General features: G+C 42.7%; 4 protein-coding genes across 5 annotated transcripts; 3 read left to right on the top strand and 1 right to left on the bottom strand.

Annotated features, from left to right (window-relative positions):
- Nucleotides 1-250: 250 nt before the first annotated feature.
- Nucleotides 251-6,596, bottom strand: tecra (trans-2,3-enoyl-CoA reductase a). Of its 2 annotated transcripts, none has more exons than XM_079365936.1 (12): nucleotides 6,267-6,596; nucleotides 5,774-6,136; nucleotides 5,130-5,181; nucleotides 4,994-5,038; nucleotides 4,780-4,883; nucleotides 2,944-3,059; nucleotides 2,617-2,722; nucleotides 2,449-2,521; nucleotides 2,311-2,354; nucleotides 2,160-2,217; nucleotides 1,945-2,033; nucleotides 251-750 (listed from the first exon to the last, which is right to left on the bottom strand). In XM_079365936.1, the coding sequence occupies exons 2-12, from the start codon at nucleotides 5,939-5,941 to the stop codon at nucleotides 577-579; spliced, it is 1,029 nt and encodes a 342-aa protein (XP_079222062.1). In that variant the 5' UTR covers nucleotides 5,942-6,136; nucleotides 6,267-6,596; the 3' UTR covers nucleotides 251-576. The 2 variants fall into 2 exon arrangements, with proteins under 2 accessions (XP_079222062.1, XP_079222061.1); XM_079365935.1 differs by having other exon boundaries at nucleotides 5,774-6,119.
- A 903-nt stretch (nucleotides 6,597-7,499) lies between these two features.
- Nucleotides 7,500-11,438, top strand: dnajb1a (DnaJ heat shock protein family (Hsp40) member B1a). Its single transcript, XM_079365830.1, has 3 exons — nucleotides 7,500-8,210; nucleotides 8,956-9,545; nucleotides 9,648-11,438. The coding sequence occupies exons 1-3, from the start codon at nucleotides 8,000-8,002 to the stop codon at nucleotides 9,876-9,878; spliced, it is 1,032 nt and encodes a 343-aa protein (XP_079221956.1). The 5' UTR covers nucleotides 7,500-7,999; the 3' UTR covers nucleotides 9,879-11,438.
- A 2,255-nt stretch (nucleotides 11,439-13,693) lies between these two features.
- gipc1 (GIPC PDZ domain containing family, member 1) lies at nucleotides 13,694-17,544 on the top strand. The gene is made up of 6 exons (XM_079365683.1): nucleotides 13,694-14,252; nucleotides 14,368-14,553; nucleotides 14,703-14,883; nucleotides 15,575-15,687; nucleotides 15,769-15,850; nucleotides 15,958-17,544. The coding sequence occupies exons 1-6, from the start codon at nucleotides 13,953-13,955 to the stop codon at nucleotides 16,107-16,109; spliced, it is 1,014 nt and encodes a 337-aa protein (XP_079221809.1). The 5' UTR covers nucleotides 13,694-13,952; the 3' UTR covers nucleotides 16,110-17,544.
- Nucleotides 17,545-18,247: 703 nt separating this feature from the next.
- On the top strand, nucleotides 18,248-21,639 carry LOC306837773 (E3 ubiquitin-protein ligase TRIM35-like). The gene is made up of 6 exons (XM_079365567.1): nucleotides 18,248-18,939; nucleotides 19,157-19,252; nucleotides 20,345-20,575; nucleotides 20,655-20,677; nucleotides 20,768-20,886; nucleotides 21,036-21,639. The coding sequence occupies exons 1-6, from the start codon at nucleotides 18,409-18,411 to the stop codon at nucleotides 21,593-21,595; spliced, it is 1,560 nt and encodes a 519-aa protein (XP_079221693.1). The 5' UTR covers nucleotides 18,248-18,408; the 3' UTR covers nucleotides 21,596-21,639.
- Nucleotides 21,640-21,647: the final 8 nt, after the last annotated feature.

Genomic DNA, 21,647 nt, shown 5'->3' with positions numbered 1-21,647 from the left:
CTGTGATGTTGTTCTTAAATGTATCATTTCCTAAAACTGCACCACAAAAACCCTTCACCCACTTAAGAATAGGTGTCAAATGCTGGAATCTGTATACAATTTGCGACCCAGAGGCCAAACCTTTTCAGCTCCAGGCTGCACACTAGTTCAACAATGCAGGTTAGCCTTAGTGTGAACCATCAGGTGTAGTGTGCCAACACTGAAAATAATGGTATATTCAAAAACTAAACAACACTCTTCATCAAACCTGTTAACAAAAGTACCAAGTTTACTCTCCCTCCTCTTGCTCTTTAAAATCACACAACATAAAATTAAGACTTTGTTGCATTCCTCTCTGAAGGCTTCATTGCCTGAAACAGACGTGCATTCACTCGACTCTCTCAGTAACTGTCACCCCGTGTTATAGAGTGACGTGACAAAATGTTACATAGAGATCATATGACCAAAATCCATCCGTGCAGTTTACCTTAGCGCACACTTTTCTGACATCCAGAACATGGAGAGGCCCTTAAAAAAAGACACGATCAGCGACAGGGCTGAATGTGTGTAACAACTGTTGTTTTACTGTGCCAGGCTCTACAGAATGAAGGGGAGGATGGAGGAGCGCAGGGTGGGATAATCTCTGAACTCCTTCAAGTAGCTGCGGTGTTTGCCTTTGGCCCACACAGTCATCTGGATGAAGGCCACGAGAGTGAAGAAAGCCACAGGCACACACTGGGTCATCACTGTGAAGCCGATCCAGGAGCCCAGCTGTGAACAATAAGTTTACGCGAACACACACACACACACACACACACACACATACACACACACACACACACACACACACACACACACACACACACACACACACACACACACACACACACACACACAGGCCATTGAGATCATAGTACGTCTGCAGAACATATCCAGTAGATGGCAGTAATAATTCATCTAATGCGAGGAAGAAGCAGAGGAACAGGAGTATCACTTTCTTTAGTCATCTGGACAAAAACACACAGCAGTTACCTTCAGTAGTTTTTTAAAGGTAAATTTGGGGGCTTTTATGCCTTTCTAAAGAGACAGGACTCTGTATAGAATCAGAAATCGGGGTGAGAAAGACTGGGGAATGACATGCAGGAAAGGAGCCGCAGGTCACAATCAATATTATATTTGATTTCAATATGAGACTTCATTGTTTCTCATTGTATATATTAATGCAATGTATCAATTTACTATGAAGTATTTTGCAACAATAAAATTAGCCGACATTTATACTTTAAAGTAAATGAATTTATAAACTTTGAGAAAATGTTGGCTCTTGGGTGTTTGTTTTTTTGTAATCATTTTGCCACGAAGAAGTGAAAGACACGCCACAGTAATATCAGAGTTGATCTATTGGCACAATACTAAAGTGGGCGGGATTATTGGACAAAATAGCCGATTTTATTTGTGCAACAGTCTCAGTTTGTAGATTTGCTTTTTATTATGAGAGTCACTGCTCTAACTCGCCTTTCTGCTTGGGATGTAATGCAGGGATGACTTTTAGAAGACTAACAGGTAGGGAGCTCCTGTCTTTATCGGACTATGTAAAACTGTTTACACCAGTCTTGTAAAAGCTTCAGAGAAACTTTGGAAGACATGTTTGCACAGATTCAGCATTGAAAAAGTTGCACCCTCTCACTTTAACAAGGGATTTCTAAAAGTCTGTTATGAGGACTGAACACTGTTCATGTTTCATAATGGATAAAAGAATCATGTGGGCAGCTATACAACAAATGGTAGCTTTAAATTTTACTCAACTTGCATGCACACTGCTTTATGAATGGTTTAATGAACATGTGCTGACAGATCTGTCTTTCATGACTGAGCGGTCTTCGGAGCCCAAACATTTTTCAAACATAACTTTATATTGGTTTCTTAAAGACAGACAAAGCTGCCAGGATTATTTGTTCTGCTTACCTCGTACGTGTAGTTTGGACAAGACACGAGCCAAAAAATCCAAGTAAAGGGATTCTTAGTTGGGTAGGGAATCCTCTTGGATTTTGAACCTGCGTGAACACACACACACACACACACACACACACACACACACACACACACATACACACACACACATTATTAAAATTATTTAAAAATGCTTATCTACATAATGTGTGTTCTATATAAATGCTCACCTGGTAGTTTGAGGTTACGAAGAGCCACATGTATGGAAAAATTCCCTACTTGACAGAACTGCAGAAATAAAGCCACCCGAAGATGAATGAATACATATAATATATTTAGTTTAAAGAAAACAAACTACTTCAAATGATCGGGGGAACTTACCAAGAAAAGGTACAGCCCTGTATTCACTTGCTGCTGCCCGTAATCTGTCGAAGAGTCACAGAAAAAAAAATGGATAAGGAAGTGGAGGTGAACTTTGACAGATGAGTTAAAGGGAGAACTGCACTGCTGAGCACTTACAGGCTGTAGTGTAGAGAGGGTGGTTGATGTAATACGCCATCCAGGCTGCAGTGGTCCAGTAATAGCCACAGTTCTGCAATAGATGGAGAGACTATAATAAGTCAAACAGTCAAAATATGGTATAAAATGACCAACCCATTGAAAGGCCAAATGATGCAGCTCACTCACCTTAAATATGTTTCTGAGAGGCATGGTCCCATGGGAGATACGATGAACAAAAAGTGTCTCCAGGACCCTCTTGATGTAATGGAAGGAGTGACACATACACGCCAAGCTGCAGGAGAACAACAGAAACTCACATATTAAGCTGGGTTTCATAAATTGCCCCCGCTGCAGTCAATTTACACTTGGCCCTGCTTCAATGTCTACAGTGGAATACACTTAAGGAATGTTTTTCATGCTTAGTGTGAGTATGTTTTATATCTGGGGCTCGCTCTCTTGGCTCTCTGCAGCATCATGGAAATAAATCATGTAAAACGTGAGGCTGATACTAACTGTACAACCCAGTGCTTGCTGCTGGTGAAGTCATATTTTGGAGAGTAAATGAAGGGAAGGCGGAAGTAGAACATTAAGTAGATGATCAGCGGGCCAACACACTCTGACAGGAACACCTGAAATGAGCGCAGAACACAAACGTGATTTAAACGCATTTTTTTCTTCATTTGACGTCAGAAGCGGGAGAACAAATGCAACACTGTGAAAACACGAGCACAGAACACAGCAGTCATGACGGAGTACATGAAAATAGTTACAGATCAATGTAGTGAATAACTCCTTCTCTCATAACAATGTAGTCATCTTTAAGATGGAAGATGTTCACCCTGTTAGGTCGACACTCCTCCATCTTCCAAAGGGAAAACGTGCAACTGACACCAGACTGGCTCTCCGTCCACGCGCCTCAACACTCACAACAATTTAGTGTAACAATAATAGTATTCAACATGTGCCCATGAAGAGAATAGGACCCTTAGGCAGCTTGTAATACTAGCTTTCCACAGATGATATGAGCAAGTGAAGCAGCACAGCTGACAGTGAAATGGACCCCTGAATCAGCACCTCCTTTAGAGGCCTGGCTACTGCTGGTAGTATGTGCTGGGGCACCTCATGCCCCTCCGCCCTCAGTGACATCAGTCTGAAGACTGGCAATGCTGGCGGGTTGGGCCAGAGTTGGTAAGGACAGGGAATGTACAGAGCGACAAGTGTGAGTAAAGAGGCAAAGTGAGAGGCTATTGGTCAGAGGGGATAAACACCTTTGAGAGAAATGAGGTCATGAGATTATATGTCCTAGGACAAAGGACAGGCGGTGCAGGAGGTGAGAGAAAAATGGACCACAGCAAATCACCTCTGTCTGACACTTCTGACACTTCGGGTTGATATTTATATTCTTTTCTTGGGTATGACACTTTCTGTATGTATCCAAAGTACGGGAGATTGAAAGACAATTCCAGAAGTTTTACTTGATTAGGTTGATTAAGTACAAATCCTTTGTTATCATAAAAGCGGGCCTAATTTTGTTCCCTGACTATCAACATATGAAACACTCTATTCATGATCAATATGTTTTGTTTGTTTTTACAGCTGAATGATACTCAAAAGGAACAAGAACAGGGCATGTGAATTTGATTTTTTTTAATTAAAATATTGATTTTGGGGCCTAGTGGTATGGAGGCAAGAGACCTCAAGGCTGGTGACCCGGGTTCAAGTCTGACCTGTGGGTCCTTTCCTGTACGTCATTTCCCACCCCCCCCTCCCCAACTCTCTCTCTTCTTTAACAAAAGGCAAAAAGCCCCCAAATAAATCCTAAAGCCCAGGAGGCCTCGTCCCTGCAGCAGAAGCCAGGCGCTCAAGTAGACAGAGCTTCCCCAAACTACAGCAAAGTGATCGGGGACTACTACCAGCCAACGGGCCCTCAGCGAAAAGGACGTGTGGACAACAGGAATACTTACAAAGGAGGAATCATTCCTGCATCTTCATTTGTAACATAAGAATAATAAAAGCATTTTATCTGCTCTTTTGTAATATTAAAAAACAAAGGGTAACGTCTACCTGCTTTTTGTAAAGCGTCTTGAGATAATATTTGTTATTAATTTGTGCTATACAAATTAAAAAAAGAGTTATTTTGAGGATGAAATATTGTGGAAGGGTTCACTCAACAAATATTTAAAGGTCAAATTTAACTACCGGTCTCAAACATTAGATAGTCTGTATCGCTTCACAAAAGAAAAGTTGGACATTGACATGTAGTAAAGTGTACTTTGGATAATACTTTCAGTAATCTAAGTAGCATGTATGACTTCATTATGTTCTGTGTCTGTGCACATGTTGACTCACCGTTCCCCATGTGAGCTGGGGTCCGAGGTCACTGAAGTAAAAATGGGCTGTGGTTCCCACAGGAAGCGTCTGCAGTACTTCCTCATCCCTGAGACACTTGGCCTCTGTAAAACAATCCAGTTCAAAACAATCAGCCAAGATGAGATAAGAAGAAATTTTTTTTTTAAAAGTCATCATAACACCTGTCAGTCAAAACAAAATCAAGCCCACGTACTTGGATCCAATCGCAGGGATTGTCTGGCTGGATACCACTTTGGATCTGATGAGACAGAGAAGAACTTAAACTCTTTGAAAACATATGAGCGGATTTTCAGAAAGAAAATGTGGCGTCATTTGTGAAACTCACTCACATGATTTTTGGAATAAAGCTTTAATATCCAAAACAGTGGCAGTCGGCTCCACCTGCAATCAAGGTAAATGCCACGGTTAAGGTAAAAGATAGGAGCATCATTACAGTGCAGGCTGCCACACTGACATCTCTTTTTACTCGGGACATTTTTAAGTCTTCTGGAAGTCATCAGACTTGGATTTTGTTCACTACACTTGCTCACACAATCATGTGCGTCTGCCTGCCAGTTGGCCCCGTGCAGCACTGGCATGTACTCGAGCTGGAATAGAAAATTCCTGCCAGATGAAAAGGGAATTCTAACTTCCTAACAGCAACCTTCGTTCAGAGGTAACAGGTAACAGCTGCACTATGAAGTGAACAATTCTCTGTAAATAAATTGTCCATGTCGATGACCCTGAAATTTTAACTGACTTCACTGCAACTAGGTCATTTGTCGAGCTACTTTTAGAACAGACGTAAGACATGTAAAGCGTCAAACTTTCAAATCACTGCGATGGGAGGTGATAAACTGCAGTAATTCATATCCTCTATGGCATGCTACCAATTCTAGACACTCTTTTCTTGAACTGTCAGTCTTTTCAAAATCATTATGGTCAATATAAAAGGTGAGTGTAATCAGAAACCTTCAATCATCATGACACTCACCTTGTCCAATAGCAGCAGTTTCTCTTTAGTCTTTAGGTCCACAATCTCCACCTCAAAATAAACAATCCTTTTGGCCTTTTTGGGAGGTTTTGGCTTTGGCCTTGGTGCGGACTTCTTCTCAGCCTCTGATCCATTCACACTCTTTGCCTCTAAGGCGAGTACATCCATGATAATGTTTGATCCCAAACCTCAGTACCCTAGTGAAATAATCTGGGATATGTCCAGTGACTCTGGTCGTCCTCTGCTGGTATGGAAAGCAACCCCCTGCTCACCCTCTACACAACTGTCAGTCCAACTCAAGCGTGTCGTCTCCCGTGTCTTGGGGACTCTGCGAATAGCCCTCCACCTCCAGGAGAAGAGTGACTGAAATAAGTTAGATCATAAACACTTTTTCCCCCCTGGTGGAGTATGTGTGTGAGAGAAGGAGGAAATAAAGGAAAGAGAAGTGGAAGGAGTGTATGCCTTAGAAATATAAAGTGGACATCCTTCTTACCTGAGTGGAAGCCTCTTCATGATCCACAGCCCCCCTTCATGCAACAAAACGCACTGAAGACGAAACCGGAGAGCACCAAGACATAATCCACAGTGCGCCATTTGCAAGGCTAAATATAAGTTGCCTGATTTGCTCTGCACCAGCTTGGTAACCTTGGGCAGCTACATGCAAGCCCTGCAGTGACAAATGCCTATATGCTCTCATTAGACCTACGAGATAAACACATCTCATGTATGCTCTGCTTCTAGCTTTGTTTCACAAGCTCCACTAAAAGCCTGATCCATGGGATGAAAGACCTTCACATGCCAACACAAACCCCCCTCCTCCTGACCTTAAGTGTTGCTGGTATATTTTTTCTGCTGACCTCCATTAAATGACAACCATGTTTATCTCAGGGCCTGCGTTTTCAAGGAACAGAGTTTTTTGGGTTTTTCAAAAAAAAAAAAAAAGGTTTGCAGTGGGAGAAGGGTGGAAAAAATAAAATGCTGATTGGGAGAAGATCAAAGATGCCTTTCATCACACAGGGTCAACAAATCATCACACATAGCCAACTGCATATCAGTGTGCTGTGGTCTATTTATAACCGGAAGGAGCTGTCCAAGCCAGCAGCACATAGTGTTATTACTGTTTGATTCGAAGATCAGTTTTGCGTCTTGTATTTGAAAATAAATCTTGCAACATAATACTTTTTTTTTTTTAAATATAATTTGTGGAAAAACAAAACAAAAACAAAACTAGATTATAGACACTGGCCTGGCTGTGGTTCTTTTTGAAAGGTGGTAACATATGACATGAGAGGAATCCTGTAACATGGTACTCCATGGATCACTCATCTCAAAGTGTCCTGGTTAGAGGAACAGTCATTTTTGACAGTACTGAACTGATGTAGCCTCAGTACCACTACCACCTCCCTTAAAAGAAATCACAAAATCAGAGGTGAGAAAATTATACATTTAAGCCGCAGCTGCACACATCATAATTTGAAATTGTGGGGTGAATTTTAAACATCAAATTCATAAAGGTCACGAAGTAAAAAAAAAAAAAACGTGAATTCAAATTTTTTTTTTAATTCATAAAAAACGAGAAAAAAACATATATGTAATAAGTATCGCATGGAAATAAATCCTACTGTATGCAAACATTACCTATGGACAGCAAATGCACCAAGAAGGGAAAGACCGCGCATGCGTACTATCTAAATGTTACGAATAAGGCTGATGACCTTACTATAATGTATATACTGTGTTATAAAAGTCCCATTAAGTGATTCAATGAATTAAAAAAAAAAGTGAATTGTATGTAGTTTATTTTCTTTTACACACAGATACCGTCACCTCTTGATATCTGCGTTGGCTCAAGCGAAACCGGAAGTTGCCGACAGTGAACTCTCTTGGCTTGATAATATGATGACGAATGACCCACATCAGCAGCTCCAGCTTCTTCCAGAAGTTTCCTTGCAGGGTTTTCAGCTCGGCGGCAAAGACACACAGACGCCCATGTATGACCGTGATGTCCATTGGTGTGTGGTTTAAGTGAAGTTATACTATTTGTCGTCGTCGATTGGAATAGTAGCACGTTGTCATCTTGTCCGGGACGGTCCAGCTTACCTTAGCTGGCTAGCGGTGAACCTGGCCCGGTCAGCGGGCATGCTGGACGTGTAGTTAAATCCTGAAGCGTCTCTGCAATGAAAATGTCGTTTATGAAGTTTTAGAGGGGCTTGACCGGTCATTGTTATGGGTAAGGATTACTACAAAGTGCTCGGAATAGCAAGAGGTGCGTCCGAAGATGAGATAAAAAAGGCGTACAGAAAACAGGCCCTACGTTACCATCCGGACAAAAACAAGTCTCCTGGAGCAGAGGATAAATTCAAGGAGATAGCTGAAGCCTACGATGTCCTCAGCGATGCCAAGAAAAAGGACATTTATGATCGCTTTGGAGAAGAAGGTAAAGGCACTCCTGCCCTCTCTTACCTCTTTACCTTTTTTGTTTAAGTTTTGGAAAAAAACTTTCATACAGCTGAGGATGTTTCTGAAATATTGAGCAAGCATAGAGTTTATCTCCCCGACTCTGTTAGATTATTCTGAGTTGATAAATCTAATTCCGTTTCTTTCAGTGGCTAGACAATAAAGGTGTGTGCGCGCGCGCGCGCGTGCGTGAGTGAGAGAGATGGATGGAGAACTTGCTAGAAACTACGAGGTCTTATCTGTCCCGTCAGCCTGTCCATGAAATGTAAATTCAGATCAAACTAAAAATGCTCATTTTTGTCTCCGTGTGTCTGAAAGGTGTCAGTTTGCATTAATAACACGGTGCATGGACACAGACAGGAGTGTGTGTCCTTAAAAAGTCAAAGTTGTATATAATTTGCAAAGCAGACAGACTTGAGTGTTGTATTTCTCACTACATGTATTCAGGCTTACAGTAGGTTAATGTGTGGTAGAGTAAACGGGTGACATTATTTTAAGGCTTTTTATTTTTTTAAAATTAAATCAAATTTGTACTAAAGAGTAATAATGCATTTGGGTTAAACACAGAGCTTCAGTCGTTGTTTGTTTTCGTGATCTGTCCGACTGAATCAGGATTTTTAAAGGTTTGTGATTTGATTTATTCATAGATTAGATTTTGTAATAACCAACAACTGGCCCTTAGTAATCTCGACCCTTGAATAAGTTAAATGCTTTATTCTTCTCAGGACTGAAGGGCTCTTCTGGCGGCGGCGGTGGCGGAGGAGGATCAAGCGGCCACAACTACAACTACACCTTCCATGGAGACCCTCACGCAATGTTCGCCGAGTTCTTCGGCGGCCGCAGCCCTTTCGATCACTTCTTCCCTCATAACGGAGAGGATGAAATGGACATCAACGACCCTTTCGCACCATTTGGCATGGGACGAATGGGCGGCATGGGCGGCTTTCCCAGACCCTTCAAACATCACCCGGGAGGCCCTCACAGAGCGCAGGAGAAAAAAAAGGACCCGCCTGTCGTTCACGAGCTGAAAGTGAGCCTTGAGGAGGTTTTCTCAGGATGCACCAAGAAGATGAAGATCTCCCGAAAGAGAATGAACCCGGACGGCTGCACCATTCGAAGCGAAGACAAGATTTTAACCGTCGACATCAAGCGCGGCTGGAAGGAGGGAACAAAAATCACTTTTCCCAAGGAGGGGGATGAAACTCCAACCAACATTCCTGCAGATGTGGTGTTTGTAGTCAAAGATAAACCCCACCCGGTGTTTAAAAGAGAGGGCTCGGATATCATTTATCCTGCAAAGATATCCCTCAGAGATGTAAGTAATCGATGAAGTTAGAAACTTTGAATATTAAAACTCGCTATTAGTGACGTCTGATTCACTTTTTCCACCCACCATCATCTCTCTGCTTCCTTGCAGGCGTTGTGTGGATGTACGGTCAACGCCCCGACGCTGGACGGCCGGACCATCACTGTGACCTCCAGAGACGTTGTCAAACCTGGAACCAAAAAGCGCATCGCTGGAGAAGGGCTCCCTCTTTCCAAGTGCCCAGAGAGGAGAGGAGACATGATCCTGGACTTCACCGTGAAATTTCCCGACAGACTCGGCCAGAACACACGAGAAGCACTCAAGCAGGTCCTCCCGCCGTGACGTGAAGCGAGGACGGCGTGCTCTGAAACAGATGTGACAAGATAACATTTCCAGTGATGCTCTTCTTGTGCGTTTGAAGCCTGCACGGCTCAGACTCAGGGAAGATTTGATTCCAGCTTCCTGAACACCAGATCCATATTACTTCCTGATATCTGGTCAGTTTAATGACTGAAAGAGAAGAGCTGACTTTGCTTTGTTTGATTCGTCGAGGTCGAGTAACAGTATTAAAGTACATCTAAGACAGTGGTGACGCACCAAGCACGAGTTATATAGCAGAAAGCTGAGTGTTTTTGTTTTTTAGTTAAACTGCAAGTTTTCATATAGCTAGTGAGTAGTATATTAGTGTGGGTGCTTTGAGGTCGAACACAGCCAGCTTAGGAACAATACCTCAGGTGCAGTGGTGCAGACTTTGACGCAGCAACAAGCACGTTTTGTTGACTGATGTAAGTGAAGCTTCAGTACAGGGAGGTGATAGTGTTGTGTTGTTAAATGAGGATGATCTGATGATGAGCATGCTTACAGACACTGACTTAAGTGGATCACTTATGGAGATGTAAACTTTAAAAAAAATAAAAAAAAACATCTGCAGAAGACGCATAACGTGATGGTGATCGACAGGACTTTGTACTGGAAGCATTCCTGATTTTATTTCTTTTTGTTTGTGTTAAGTTTGTTTTTGTAAGTTCCTCCAATCATATCAGAGCTAGCTTTGGTTGCATGTAGGAAAGAAGAAAGAGTACAGAGGTGAAACACGTTGGCAAAAGTGCAATCTCCGAAACAGTCTTTAGCCCTTTTTCAGACACACACACACAAAAGTCATATTAAGCTCAGCTGTCCCGTTTTTGAACATTCATATTCATTCTGCGATGGTGTGATACAGGGCTCATCCACAGGAATGAGTCGTAAACTTTTAGTTTGGTACACTCGATCACAGCAGGCCCATGATTCAAATTACATAACTGTATGCACCAAACTCTAAATAATGAGGGCCTACAAAGAAGGATTAAACACGTTTTAAATTTAAGAAACGGCTCTGCCCAGTTGATCTGAGTTTAGGGATACAGATTGTTATCAGGAGGGGAAGTCTGTTGTTTTGTTTTTAAATGTTGGCGTGTTAAACTGGCAGTGCAGAGCCTATCCCATGTGAGAAATGTTTGCACGAAGAGGGGCTGTGCCAAATAGTTGTCCCTATGTAATTGTATGTGTGGAGAGCATGTTTATTCCTGTCTCGTGTGACTGAATCACCATGAAAACATGTCGTCTTTGTAAGCTAAGTCACATTCAGAAGGTTGTGTCTGGTGTTTGAGTTTCTCTGTCTGTCTCATATTTAAATCTCAAGCCAGTGAGTTTGTCTTTTTTTTTAAATGTTTTGAACCTTGGCTCATCAGTGAAGCAGGCTTAAGTGTGAAAATATCTGCTCATCCCTCACAGCATTCTGCTCCAAGATGTCCGTCACCTGGACGTTTAGTTTGACGTTTCGGAGGAGACTCTTAAAAACGTCACGACTCAACCTGTGTGTGTGTGTGTGTGTGTGTGTGTGTGTGTGTGTGTGTGTGTGTGTGTGTGTGTGTGTGTGTGTGTGTGTGTGTGTGTGTGTGTGTGTGTGTGTGTGTGTGTGTGTGTGTGTGTGTGTGTGTGTGTGTGTGTGTGTGTGTGTGTGTGTGTGTGTGTGTGTGTGTGTGTGTGTGTGTGTGTGTGTGTGTGTGTGTCACAATGTCATGACAGTGTCAACTTGCTCCTGCTGGAGTTTTAAGTTCCACTTTACACAAACATGTGATTCACATGAATGTAGAGATGTGTAATCTCAGTTATATGTTGTTTTTTTTTGTTTGTTTTTTTAAAGGATGCTAGCTGGTTTTTCCTCATTAAGGGAAATGTGTTAGCATCCATGTGAGTTACCTCTTAGAGTTTGAAAACACATCATTTTTAATTACAAATCTTTTATGGATTCATAATGTGAGGACATTTTTAACGGCTCTTTCCTGTGCTGTGTGGATTTGCATTTGAACATTAAAAAAAACATCTGGCTGTTTAATGAATTCTCTCCTTCATGTCGGTTACTGAGAACATTTGATCACTTCAGACGTCTTCCTCAAGATCTGCTTTAAAAAGTACTTTAACACATTTTGATGTGAAGTAGTCGATCTTGTCTTAGCAAATTATTATTTCACAAAGGAAATAAAAGTACTTATTTTATATTAAACTTTTCATTTTTCTATCAAGTTGGAACTAAAATAACTCACTACATTGGTCAGTTGTTTTTTTACACTGTTAAAAACAAAGTTGCTACACTTACTTAAATTATTAGAAACTAAAGGGCAGTAAAGAAAACTTATTTTATTTTTTATTTTAAGGAAAGAAGCATTTCATGTTTCACACTTTGTAGTGGTCCAATAGTTCCCCAGTTGTGTCATCAATATATAAAAATAAAGTATATCATATTTTTTAAATTGTTATCTGTATGATGTAAATGCACTGGCGAGTTCCTATCTTGTGTTCTTTTGCATTTCCACGTTCATACAGCCCCACTATTATTCATTGTACTAATGTTTAGGTTATTTAATTCATTTTCAAAGTCAAAGCATTTTGTTTTAACCCACACACTTTCAACACTTTGATTTTTTCCCCCCTCATAAATAGATCATAGTGTAACAACATATTATTATTTTCTGAAAAGCGAAGCTTAAAATACATTTGGCATGTGCACGCATTATTAATAAAAAATTACTGGACAAGTCTCTGAGCCAAACTCTTCACTTTTTACGCCATCTAGTGGCCATAGAGAAACTAATCTGATGCTCGTCAAGACGGAACAAATAAACTATTTCACTTCCGGTTAACACCTTCAAACTAAAACTTTTTCATTCCCGTCAAAGTAATTGCGCACAACGGCGACCAGATAACACATGTGCACCCCGAGAAACACCCTTTAATTATCCTTTTAATTTGAAAAAAGGGCATCCATTTAAAGACGCGCTCTCACGAAAATAACGTTACACAAAAACGGATAATCTATGTACTATCCTCCTTGCCTTGTTTTTTTTCTGTCGCAACAAAACACAGACACATTCCTCGTATAAGTACATGTTGTTGGCAATAAAAACCGATTTTGATTATTTTGTCCTGTTACAAAGCACAAAATATAGTTAGTACAAGCATTGTTTCACCGGCAAGTGCGATTTACGAGGGGACTTGAACGCGTCATAGTTCCTCCCCTGCTGGGCTCGCTGAAAGCTAAAATCTCTCAGCCACATACCGACACTCACAAACTCTTTGAGCCTCACAACCAGCCCCTCACAGCCCGTGAATCTGCAAGGTGCAGAGGAAAACAGATACTGGACTTCCTCTTCAAGTGTTATTTGTCTCTGACAACTCACATCAGCGGCGTTTAGTAGGCTAAGCTAACAGACAGAGCTAACCTCTGCTCCTCTCTCTCCGGTAAGAATGACTGGCCTGCCATGTTTACTCTTTTCTTTTTTACATTTAAGCTAGCGAGCTGAACTCAGCTGTTCAAGTCACACATATTTAAAAGTCTTACTGTCCTGCTCTGATCAGGGTTGACAGTCACGTCTGTTACACAGCGGTGTAGCTACATGCTAACTTGCTAGCTGCCTGAGATTTGTCATTGTGTCTCTTGTTATATTTGATACAAATAAAAAATGAGCTGTCTTAACTGTCCAAGCTTAAGGAGACAGGAAAGGGTGTACTGGCCATTGTGTTTTTTTTTAAATGGTACCAACATTTATTGATCCTTTGTTTAAAGAAGATATGATGGTATTTAAAAAGGAGTCAGGCATTTTCCCTGCTTGGTGAAATGTGTTTTTGTCTCTGTTCTATAGCTGAAGACAAACCTGCTGGGCTTGACAGATCTGCCTATGTGAGCTGCTCTGATGTGTGGACTTGCATCTTACAGCTCCTGGTCGGTCTGGAGGACCTCACACTCTCGTAAACATCGAACAGACCTGCAGCTGATTTAGCTGATCAGGTGTATGCTGGCCTGGAGTGAAGTGTGACCCCCTCCCCCCCCAAAGAAACCTCCTCGCCTCTCCCGTCCTCGCTTCCTCCTGCAGCACTATGCCTCTGGGTTTGGGAAGAAGGAAGAAGGCCTCTCCGTTAGTGGAGAACGAGGAAGCCGAGCCGATCCGCGCAGGTCTCAATGTGCCGGGTATAGATGGTCTCGATGGAGGCGTCATCGGGCTGGGAGAAGGTGCCACCTCTGAAGGTCTGCCTCCTCCACCCAGCAGCATGCGACCTCGTCTCATCTTCCACACTCAGCTCGCTCACGGCAGCCCCACAGGCCGCATCGAGGGCTTCAGTAATGTGAGGGAGCTTTACGCCAAGATTGGAGAGGCCTTTGGGATACCACCATCCGAGGTGAGTGCTTTGCAGCATGTGATGAGCGTGAGCTTCCACGCAGGGCGGCTCAAGTTTGCAAGAGGAGAAAACATTGATGTCGATCTCATGTATTTCTGTTATTTGTCTTGCACAGGTCATGTTTTGCACTTTGAACACTCACAAGGTGGACATGGATAAACTACTGGGAGGTCAGATCGGTCTTGAAGACTTTATTTTCGCCCACATTAAAGGACAACGAAAGGAAATCGAGGTGTACAAAGGAGAGGATGCATTAGGGTTGACGATCACTGATAATGGAGCTGGCTATGCTTTCATCAAGGTGAGGAATGTCGAAATAGCCGATAATATAGATTTTTTTTTTTTTTTAATGAAGGATCCGGGAAGTGCATGACCTCGGTCTATTATTGGGGGATCATTGTGCAGATCAAATGTTTGTCTGAGTAGTTATTTGAGTTGTGTTGCCTTCAGAGAATCCGAGAGGGAAGCGTCATCCACCAGATCCAGGTCATCAACGTGGGCGACATGATCGAATCGATCAACGGCCATCGCCTGATTGGATGTCGACACTACGAGGTGGCCAAGATGCTGAAGGAGCTGCCTAAAGGAAAGGAGTTCACCATCAAGCTAACGGAGCCTCTCAAGGCGTTTGGTAGGTGTGGGAGGAAAGGAAAAAGCAAAGACAGGATGCCTCACTGATCACAGATGTGGTGTGACAGGAAAACAAACCGACAGGTGTCGATCTTTGTCTTGACTGGGGCCTGTGATGCCGTGAAGCACTGCGGCCTGTCAGTTCTCATGTGAGCAGCAGTTCTCACATTAACAAGCTCCTCTGCCTTTAGTTTCACGAGAGCTGGTTTTGATCAGTAAGTCTGTCTTTTGGCTGCATGTTTGTGGACACTTTTTGTCTTTTTTTTCTGACACATGCATCTCATTTGAAGGGAGATTATCATTTGTTTTGCCAATTTGATCAGTTTCCTGAACCTTGAATCTAAAACATGTTCAAACCAGCAAATGGTCAATGGACGGTACATCCCAACTCTACGAGTCACATTGACTCTTTACACCCACTGATGGCAGAGGCTGTTTTGCAATGTGTCCATCAGTATTAACAAACACACCGCTGGCTCTGCCACATGGAGCCATGAAGGGGTCGGTGCTTTACCTTGCTTTGATGTACAGCCTACAGGAGCTGGAATCAGATCCACCAACCACCCAGTACTTGGCCGACTCTTCCGCTGAGCCACCGTGATGACGTTCATCATTTTAAATCTGCACAATCAAAGGGTTCGACCTGACACTGAAGTCGTTTGTTTGTGATCTCTTTGAATCCTCGTGTGCAGATATGATCAGCCAGAGGTCTGGAGGGTCCAGGTCAGCATCTGGGGTTCAGCTGGGGACCGGCAGAGGAACCCTGCGGCTACGCTCTAAAGGTCCCGCGACCGTGGAGGAACTGGTGCGTGCGGGTTTTTAAATAATGAGCCTCTGTATCTGTGAGACGGCATTAATTGTGTATCTTTTACTTCTCGTACCGCAGCCGTCGGCGTTTGAGGAAAAGGCCATCGAGAAGGTGGATGACCTGCTGGAGAGCTACATGGGCATCAGGGACAGCGAGCTGGGTATGATCGTGTTCTCTCTTCATGTGTCAGGAGCGGTTTGTGTCGCTGCGTTGTTTTGTTGATCTGTAACCTCTCTCTCTCTCTCTCTCTCTCTCTCTCTCTCTCAGCGGCGACCATGGTGGAGCTGGGAAAAGACAAAAAGAACCCAGATGAGTTCGCCGAGGCTTTAGATGAAACCCTGGGAGACTTCGCCTTCCCAGACGAATTTGTCTTCGACGTCTGGGGCGCCATCGGGGACGCCAAAGTCGGGAGGGTTTAACCACAAACACTAACAGCGATGAACAACCTGTGTGTGTGTTTGTGTGTGTGTGTGTGTGTGACACCCTACAGCGTCCAGCACGACTACTACACAACACTACCGTCATGACTTTGTTTTTGTTCCAGTGTATACTCCTACTGTTTTAATTTAGAGAGCACTCTGTCGGGAGACTCCGCCCACCCAAAGAGGAGGACGGCGGGGAACAGGAGAAGAAGCGTCTGTGAAGTGCTTTTATTCGTCTTCCAGAAACTACGAGCACGCTGATGAGCACTTCCCTTCTCGACCGCGTCACATGACCCTGCATGTCATTGTTGTAGTTGCTGGCGATGGAAACGAGAACAGCACACGTCTTTAACACGGGAGAAATTAAAGACAACGGCTAACACCGAGTAGATCTTTGACACTTAGCAAAAGAAAATGTGATTTTTTTTATTTTTTATTCCTGAACATTGCACCGTGTTGCACTGAGCTGTAGACGGAGCAGAGATGACACTGTATCTGACCTCGGTGAGCGACGCAGCCATTGTTACGCCTCCCTCATGCTGAACCACTCGCTCCATGTTACTGTTCAAGAGGAGTTTTACAAGCATGTGCTGTTTAATCTGTGTCTTCTTAATGAACTCTGCTGGTTTGATCTTGTTTTTATTTTGGTTAACGGTGAAGTGTAGCCCGCTGACTTAAAGAGCAGCAGTGTTTGTTGTTAACACACTCCGTGCTGTCATCAAGTCAACTGCAGCACATTTCTCTCTTTGTTTGTTGTTACAAGAAATCAGAGTTAACGTCCTTTTTTTTCTTTTCTTTTTCGAGGGTCATTGTGTGAGAACGAGAAGCTGATTGGTCTCTATGTTTGTGGAGTATCTTCACTCATGTTCTTTGTTTTGTTTTGTTTTTATAGCTGGTGTTTTTATATGAAGTGATGTGACGTCTATTTGCCTGTGTAACGGATGTTTTGATGCATTACAGAAGACAGTATTAAAGAAGAGAAAGTCACAAGATGGACCCAGTCGTGTAAAAAAAAAATAATGAAAAGGGAGTGTGTTAAGAACAAAACGCCTTCATTCCTTCTCATTTTATGCATTTTAAACAAGTTTTTTTGTAATAAGTTTGCATTCAGGGTGCACGATGCTGAAAGTGTCATGTCGACAGGAGCAGAGTGAAACCAAACTCCTTGCAGCACGACGACTTGAGACGGAGAAAAAGTCTGGTCAGTGTAGGCAAACACGTCTTAAACAAAAACCTTTTGGTGTTAACCTTTTTAAATATATCCAAATGTATGAAGCTATTTTGTAGTTTATTTGTCCGAGTCGCTGAATCTCTCGGTGAGTTATGTCATGAAGCTGATGCTAGAACACTAACACTGAGAACAACACGCTCTTTTAATGGCTTTGTATTACACTGTTATCATTGTCCAATTATAATGCAATAATAACAAACACTTGGTCGTTTCTCCTTCTGTTTGGTCTTTCCTAATTAGAAATGTGTTCTTTGGTCTATAAAATTTCAGAACAAAGTGGAAAACAGCATGTTTGTTCGAACTATACACTTAATCTTTTACCATAGGTAAAGAAAGAAACTAAACAAGGGCCAGTTGTCAAAGATGTTATTGCAATTTTTTATGTATTTCCTTAAGACATGATTGAGTTAATCGTCAGTATACTTAAGGAATAGTTTAAATTGATCACTTTATGTTCAAGTCTGCTCAGAGGAAATGTGTTTACATATTCAGACATCATTTCGTAAAACTGATTCTGCTGCTACAAAAAGACAAGCAACGTGTGTGTTTGTGTTTCTTCTCACTCCATGTGTCCTCCTGAAATATGCATGACATTTAACTAGAAATCCGTGTGAGTGTCAGCAGGTTGGTGTAACAAGATCACCTTTAGTAAACTTGATCGTGTTGGTGAAGCTCAGCGAGGTCACCTCCAGGCCTCAATCAGGGAACGTTGGTCCAAGTTGAACACTGAATGTTCTGCAGTTTTTTTTTTAATCAGACCTGCTCAGAGCACACCTGCTTTTTCTTAAAAAAAAAAAAAAAAAGTACAGCTTGACTTTAAACTCTGGGATGGGCTGTGCTGGTGTGGGGGCCGATGAGGGGTGGTGACATGTCCTTTATTTACTAGAAAGAAAGTGAACCTGTTCTTCAAGTCCCTGTTGATCTATAACCCTGGTTGTTCATATAAGCCGAGATTACTCAGTGGACTCAGCGAGAGCCTGAGACCGAGCTTTTTCTTTACAGTGCACTCTCAGCTGCAAACCAAACCAGCTTTATCACAAGCCCCGCTGTAAACAGGAACCTGCCATGGCGCTGCGTCCTCGAGCTTCCTCTCAGCCTGGAATACTTTCCTTCTTTCAAAGTCCCAAAGTGGCCGCGTCCCTTCGACCGCGGGCCACGTCCTCGCGCTCCGGCTCCGTGCTGGAAGAGGAGCTGTCTTGTTCCGTCTGCTGTGAGATTTTCAAGGACCCCGTGGTGCTCAAGTGCAGCCACAGCTTCTGTCGGGCTTGTCTGCAGCAGTTTTGGAACAAGAAGAAGGCCAGGCGTGAGTGTCCCATCTGCAGGAGGAAGTGCTCCCTGACTGAGCCAACGGTCAGCCTGGCTCTGAAGAATGTGGCCGACACCTTCCTCAAGGAGCAGGAGCGCAGGACGGGCACAGTGGGGACAGGAGCGGGGGAGCAGCCGGAGATGATTGAGGAGCAGTGCATCACACATGGGGAAGTCGTCAAGCTGTTCTGTCTGGATGACTTTGAAGTCCTGTGCTGTGTGTGTCACACCTCCAAGAAGCATCAGGGACACCGAGTGTGTCCTTTGGAAGAGGGAGCTCAGGACCTCAAGGTAGTGTATTATTGTCACCTGCAGTTCAACTTTGTGATAATTAGTGGAAAAGCACTGACAGGAATTGCCACCTATTTTCTTATTTTAATTTTGCACAGTTTCAGTTAAAGTCTATTTCTCATTTCCCTTCTCCGTAGTCATACAAAACTTCCTGTTAATTAATTAAATAGTGAGTGACACTTTTCTGACATTTCTTATACCGTCCGTCACCTTTTAGGCAGAGATGAAGACAGAGCTGACCCCCCTGAAGAAACACCTACGCTGCCTCTATGAAGCCAAGGAGGAGTGTGATGGCACAACTGTGCACATGAAGGTATCAACAAACACAGAGATCCACGAAACACTAGAAGACCAGCGTGACCTGTGATGTGACTGTGACTGAAGTTGATCCGCAGGCTGTTAGTGTGTAAACATGTCAGCCAAGGTGTTCAAAAAGCCGCTTCGAACATTCTGAACCCAGGTCGAGTTGTTGTTTTTTTAACCAGGGGAGTCAGAGCTACATTTTTTTGTGATTGACACATCCAAATTAGCAGCATCTTTGACTCTTCTAGATTCTTTTTTCTTTAAATTCTGGATTCTCATCTGAACTCAGAACTAGATAATATCTCAAATAAAAAGAAGAATTTGAGACATATCAAAAGCAGTTCCAAAACAGAAGATTAAGAAAAGTTTGGAGACACCAAACCTTTAGTAATGAGGGGATTTCAGTGTCATAAAAAATACCTTTTTTTTTAAATTAGGCTACATTGCAGATTACCTTTATGATGTGCTCACATGAATTTAATTTACAGATTATAAAAAAATATGCCAATCAGTTACATTAACTGAAAAAGAGGCGTAGGATACAATCTAATGTGATGTATTACAACGCCATGCTCTACAATGAATTTACTTTGCAAAATGTAACCAAATATATATTTTATTCTGTAATGGCCACCACAAAAGAGATGTACAAACAATACACTGCGATTCATTAGGATACAATACGATACACTTCTGTCTTCTCGTTGGAGAATTTTTCTTGGGCTACACTGTATTTATTTTGTTCTTTACCGTATTACTATTAAATATATATGTATGTATATGTATATTCATATATATATATATATATTTATTACAAAACAAAACAACAAAAACCAATCCACAGGTTAACAGAGAAGCACATACCAATGACAACCACAAACAACATATATTGTTCATTACCTATATGTGCATGTTCAGATCTGTTAACATAATTACGTGAAAAACAATAACAACTATTGCCAAACATTAGACAGCAGACTCAAATGTGTCGCAAGCAGAGCAGCACCGTCCGAAATAAGGTGACCTGAATGAGATGAGCTGGCTTCTACAACAAACTACAACTCAGCTCACGAACGGTGCTGCTTTTCACTGTCTCCTTTAGAATCAGACTCAGGCCACAGAAAAGCAGATCAAAGAGGAGTTTGAGCAGCTGCGGGAGTTCCTGCAGCAGGAGGAGGCCGCTCGACTGGCCGCGCTGAAGAAAGAGGATGAGGAGAAGAAAGAGCTGGTGAAGAGGAAGTCAGACAGCATCACCAGCAGTATACTCACCTTCTCTCACGCTATCATCGCCGCTGAGAATGAAATTGCTTCCAGTGATGCTCTCTTCCTCAAGGTAAGGACACTATTTATATAATATTTTATGCCCTGAATTTCATGTAAGCAGTTTGTTATAACGTCTATTTTCATTACAGAATTATGCCAACATAAAGAAAAGGTAAGAATTGTCTCTTCTTCATCATCTCTTTACGTCACACTCAGCTCACTGTGTGTTTAACATTGTTTGATTATTCTTTGTTTTTCCCAGACTACAGATCCCGCAGAATGATCCAGAAAAATTGTCAGGAGCTCTTATAAATGTGGCCAAGCATGTCAGCTCCCTCAAATACCATGTGTGGGAAAAGATGGTGGAAATAATTCAGTACAGTAAGTCTCTGTAGGACTTCTCATGAACTGAAATATCAAACTTTTTTTTTGTTATTTTGGACCATGTGTAGCTTTGTACCTGCCTTAACTGTGCCTTTAATTTTGGGAGAACATTAACGGAAACATCAAATTACTGCTTGTTTTCTCAGCACCCATCACCCTGGACCCCAACACCGCCTACTCCTGGTTGTCCCTCTCCACAGACTTGACCAGCGTGGCCAACAGCGGGTCGCTCAAGAAGCTCCCAGACAATCCTGAGCGTTTCGGTCACTTTGTGTTTGTGCTGGGTTCGGAGGGCTTTACTTCCGGCCGTCACGCCTGGGAGGTCGATGTGGGTCACAAGGCTGACTGGATGCTCGGGGTGGTGAAGGAGTCCATCGACAGGAAAGGCCGTATCTCCGGCTGCCCCGAGGGCGGATTCTGGATGATATCCCACTATGAGGGTGAATATTCGGCCATGACGAGGCCCACCACCACCCTGCATCCAGCGGGTGAGCTGACCCGAATCAGGGTGCAGCTGGACTACGACTCGGGAGAGGTGGCCTTCTCCAACCCTATCAGCATGACACCCATCTACACCTTCAACGACTTCTTCACTGAGAAGATGTACCCCTTCTTCTGTCCTGGTGCCAACATCAATGGAAATAACCCCAACCCCCTTAAGATCTGCCCTGCCAACGTGGCTGTGTGGAACAGTGCAACGTGGTGATCTGAAACCTCCGTACCGAAGACATGACTTGAAATGTGTCATATTATACCCA

The sequence above is a fragment of the Symphodus melops genome, assembly GCF_947650265.1.
Source record: "Symphodus melops genome assembly, chromosome: 17".
NCBI lineage: Eukaryota > Metazoa > Chordata > Actinopteri > Labriformes > Labridae > Symphodus > Symphodus melops.
This window is presented reverse-complemented; position numbering and strand designations above follow the sequence as displayed.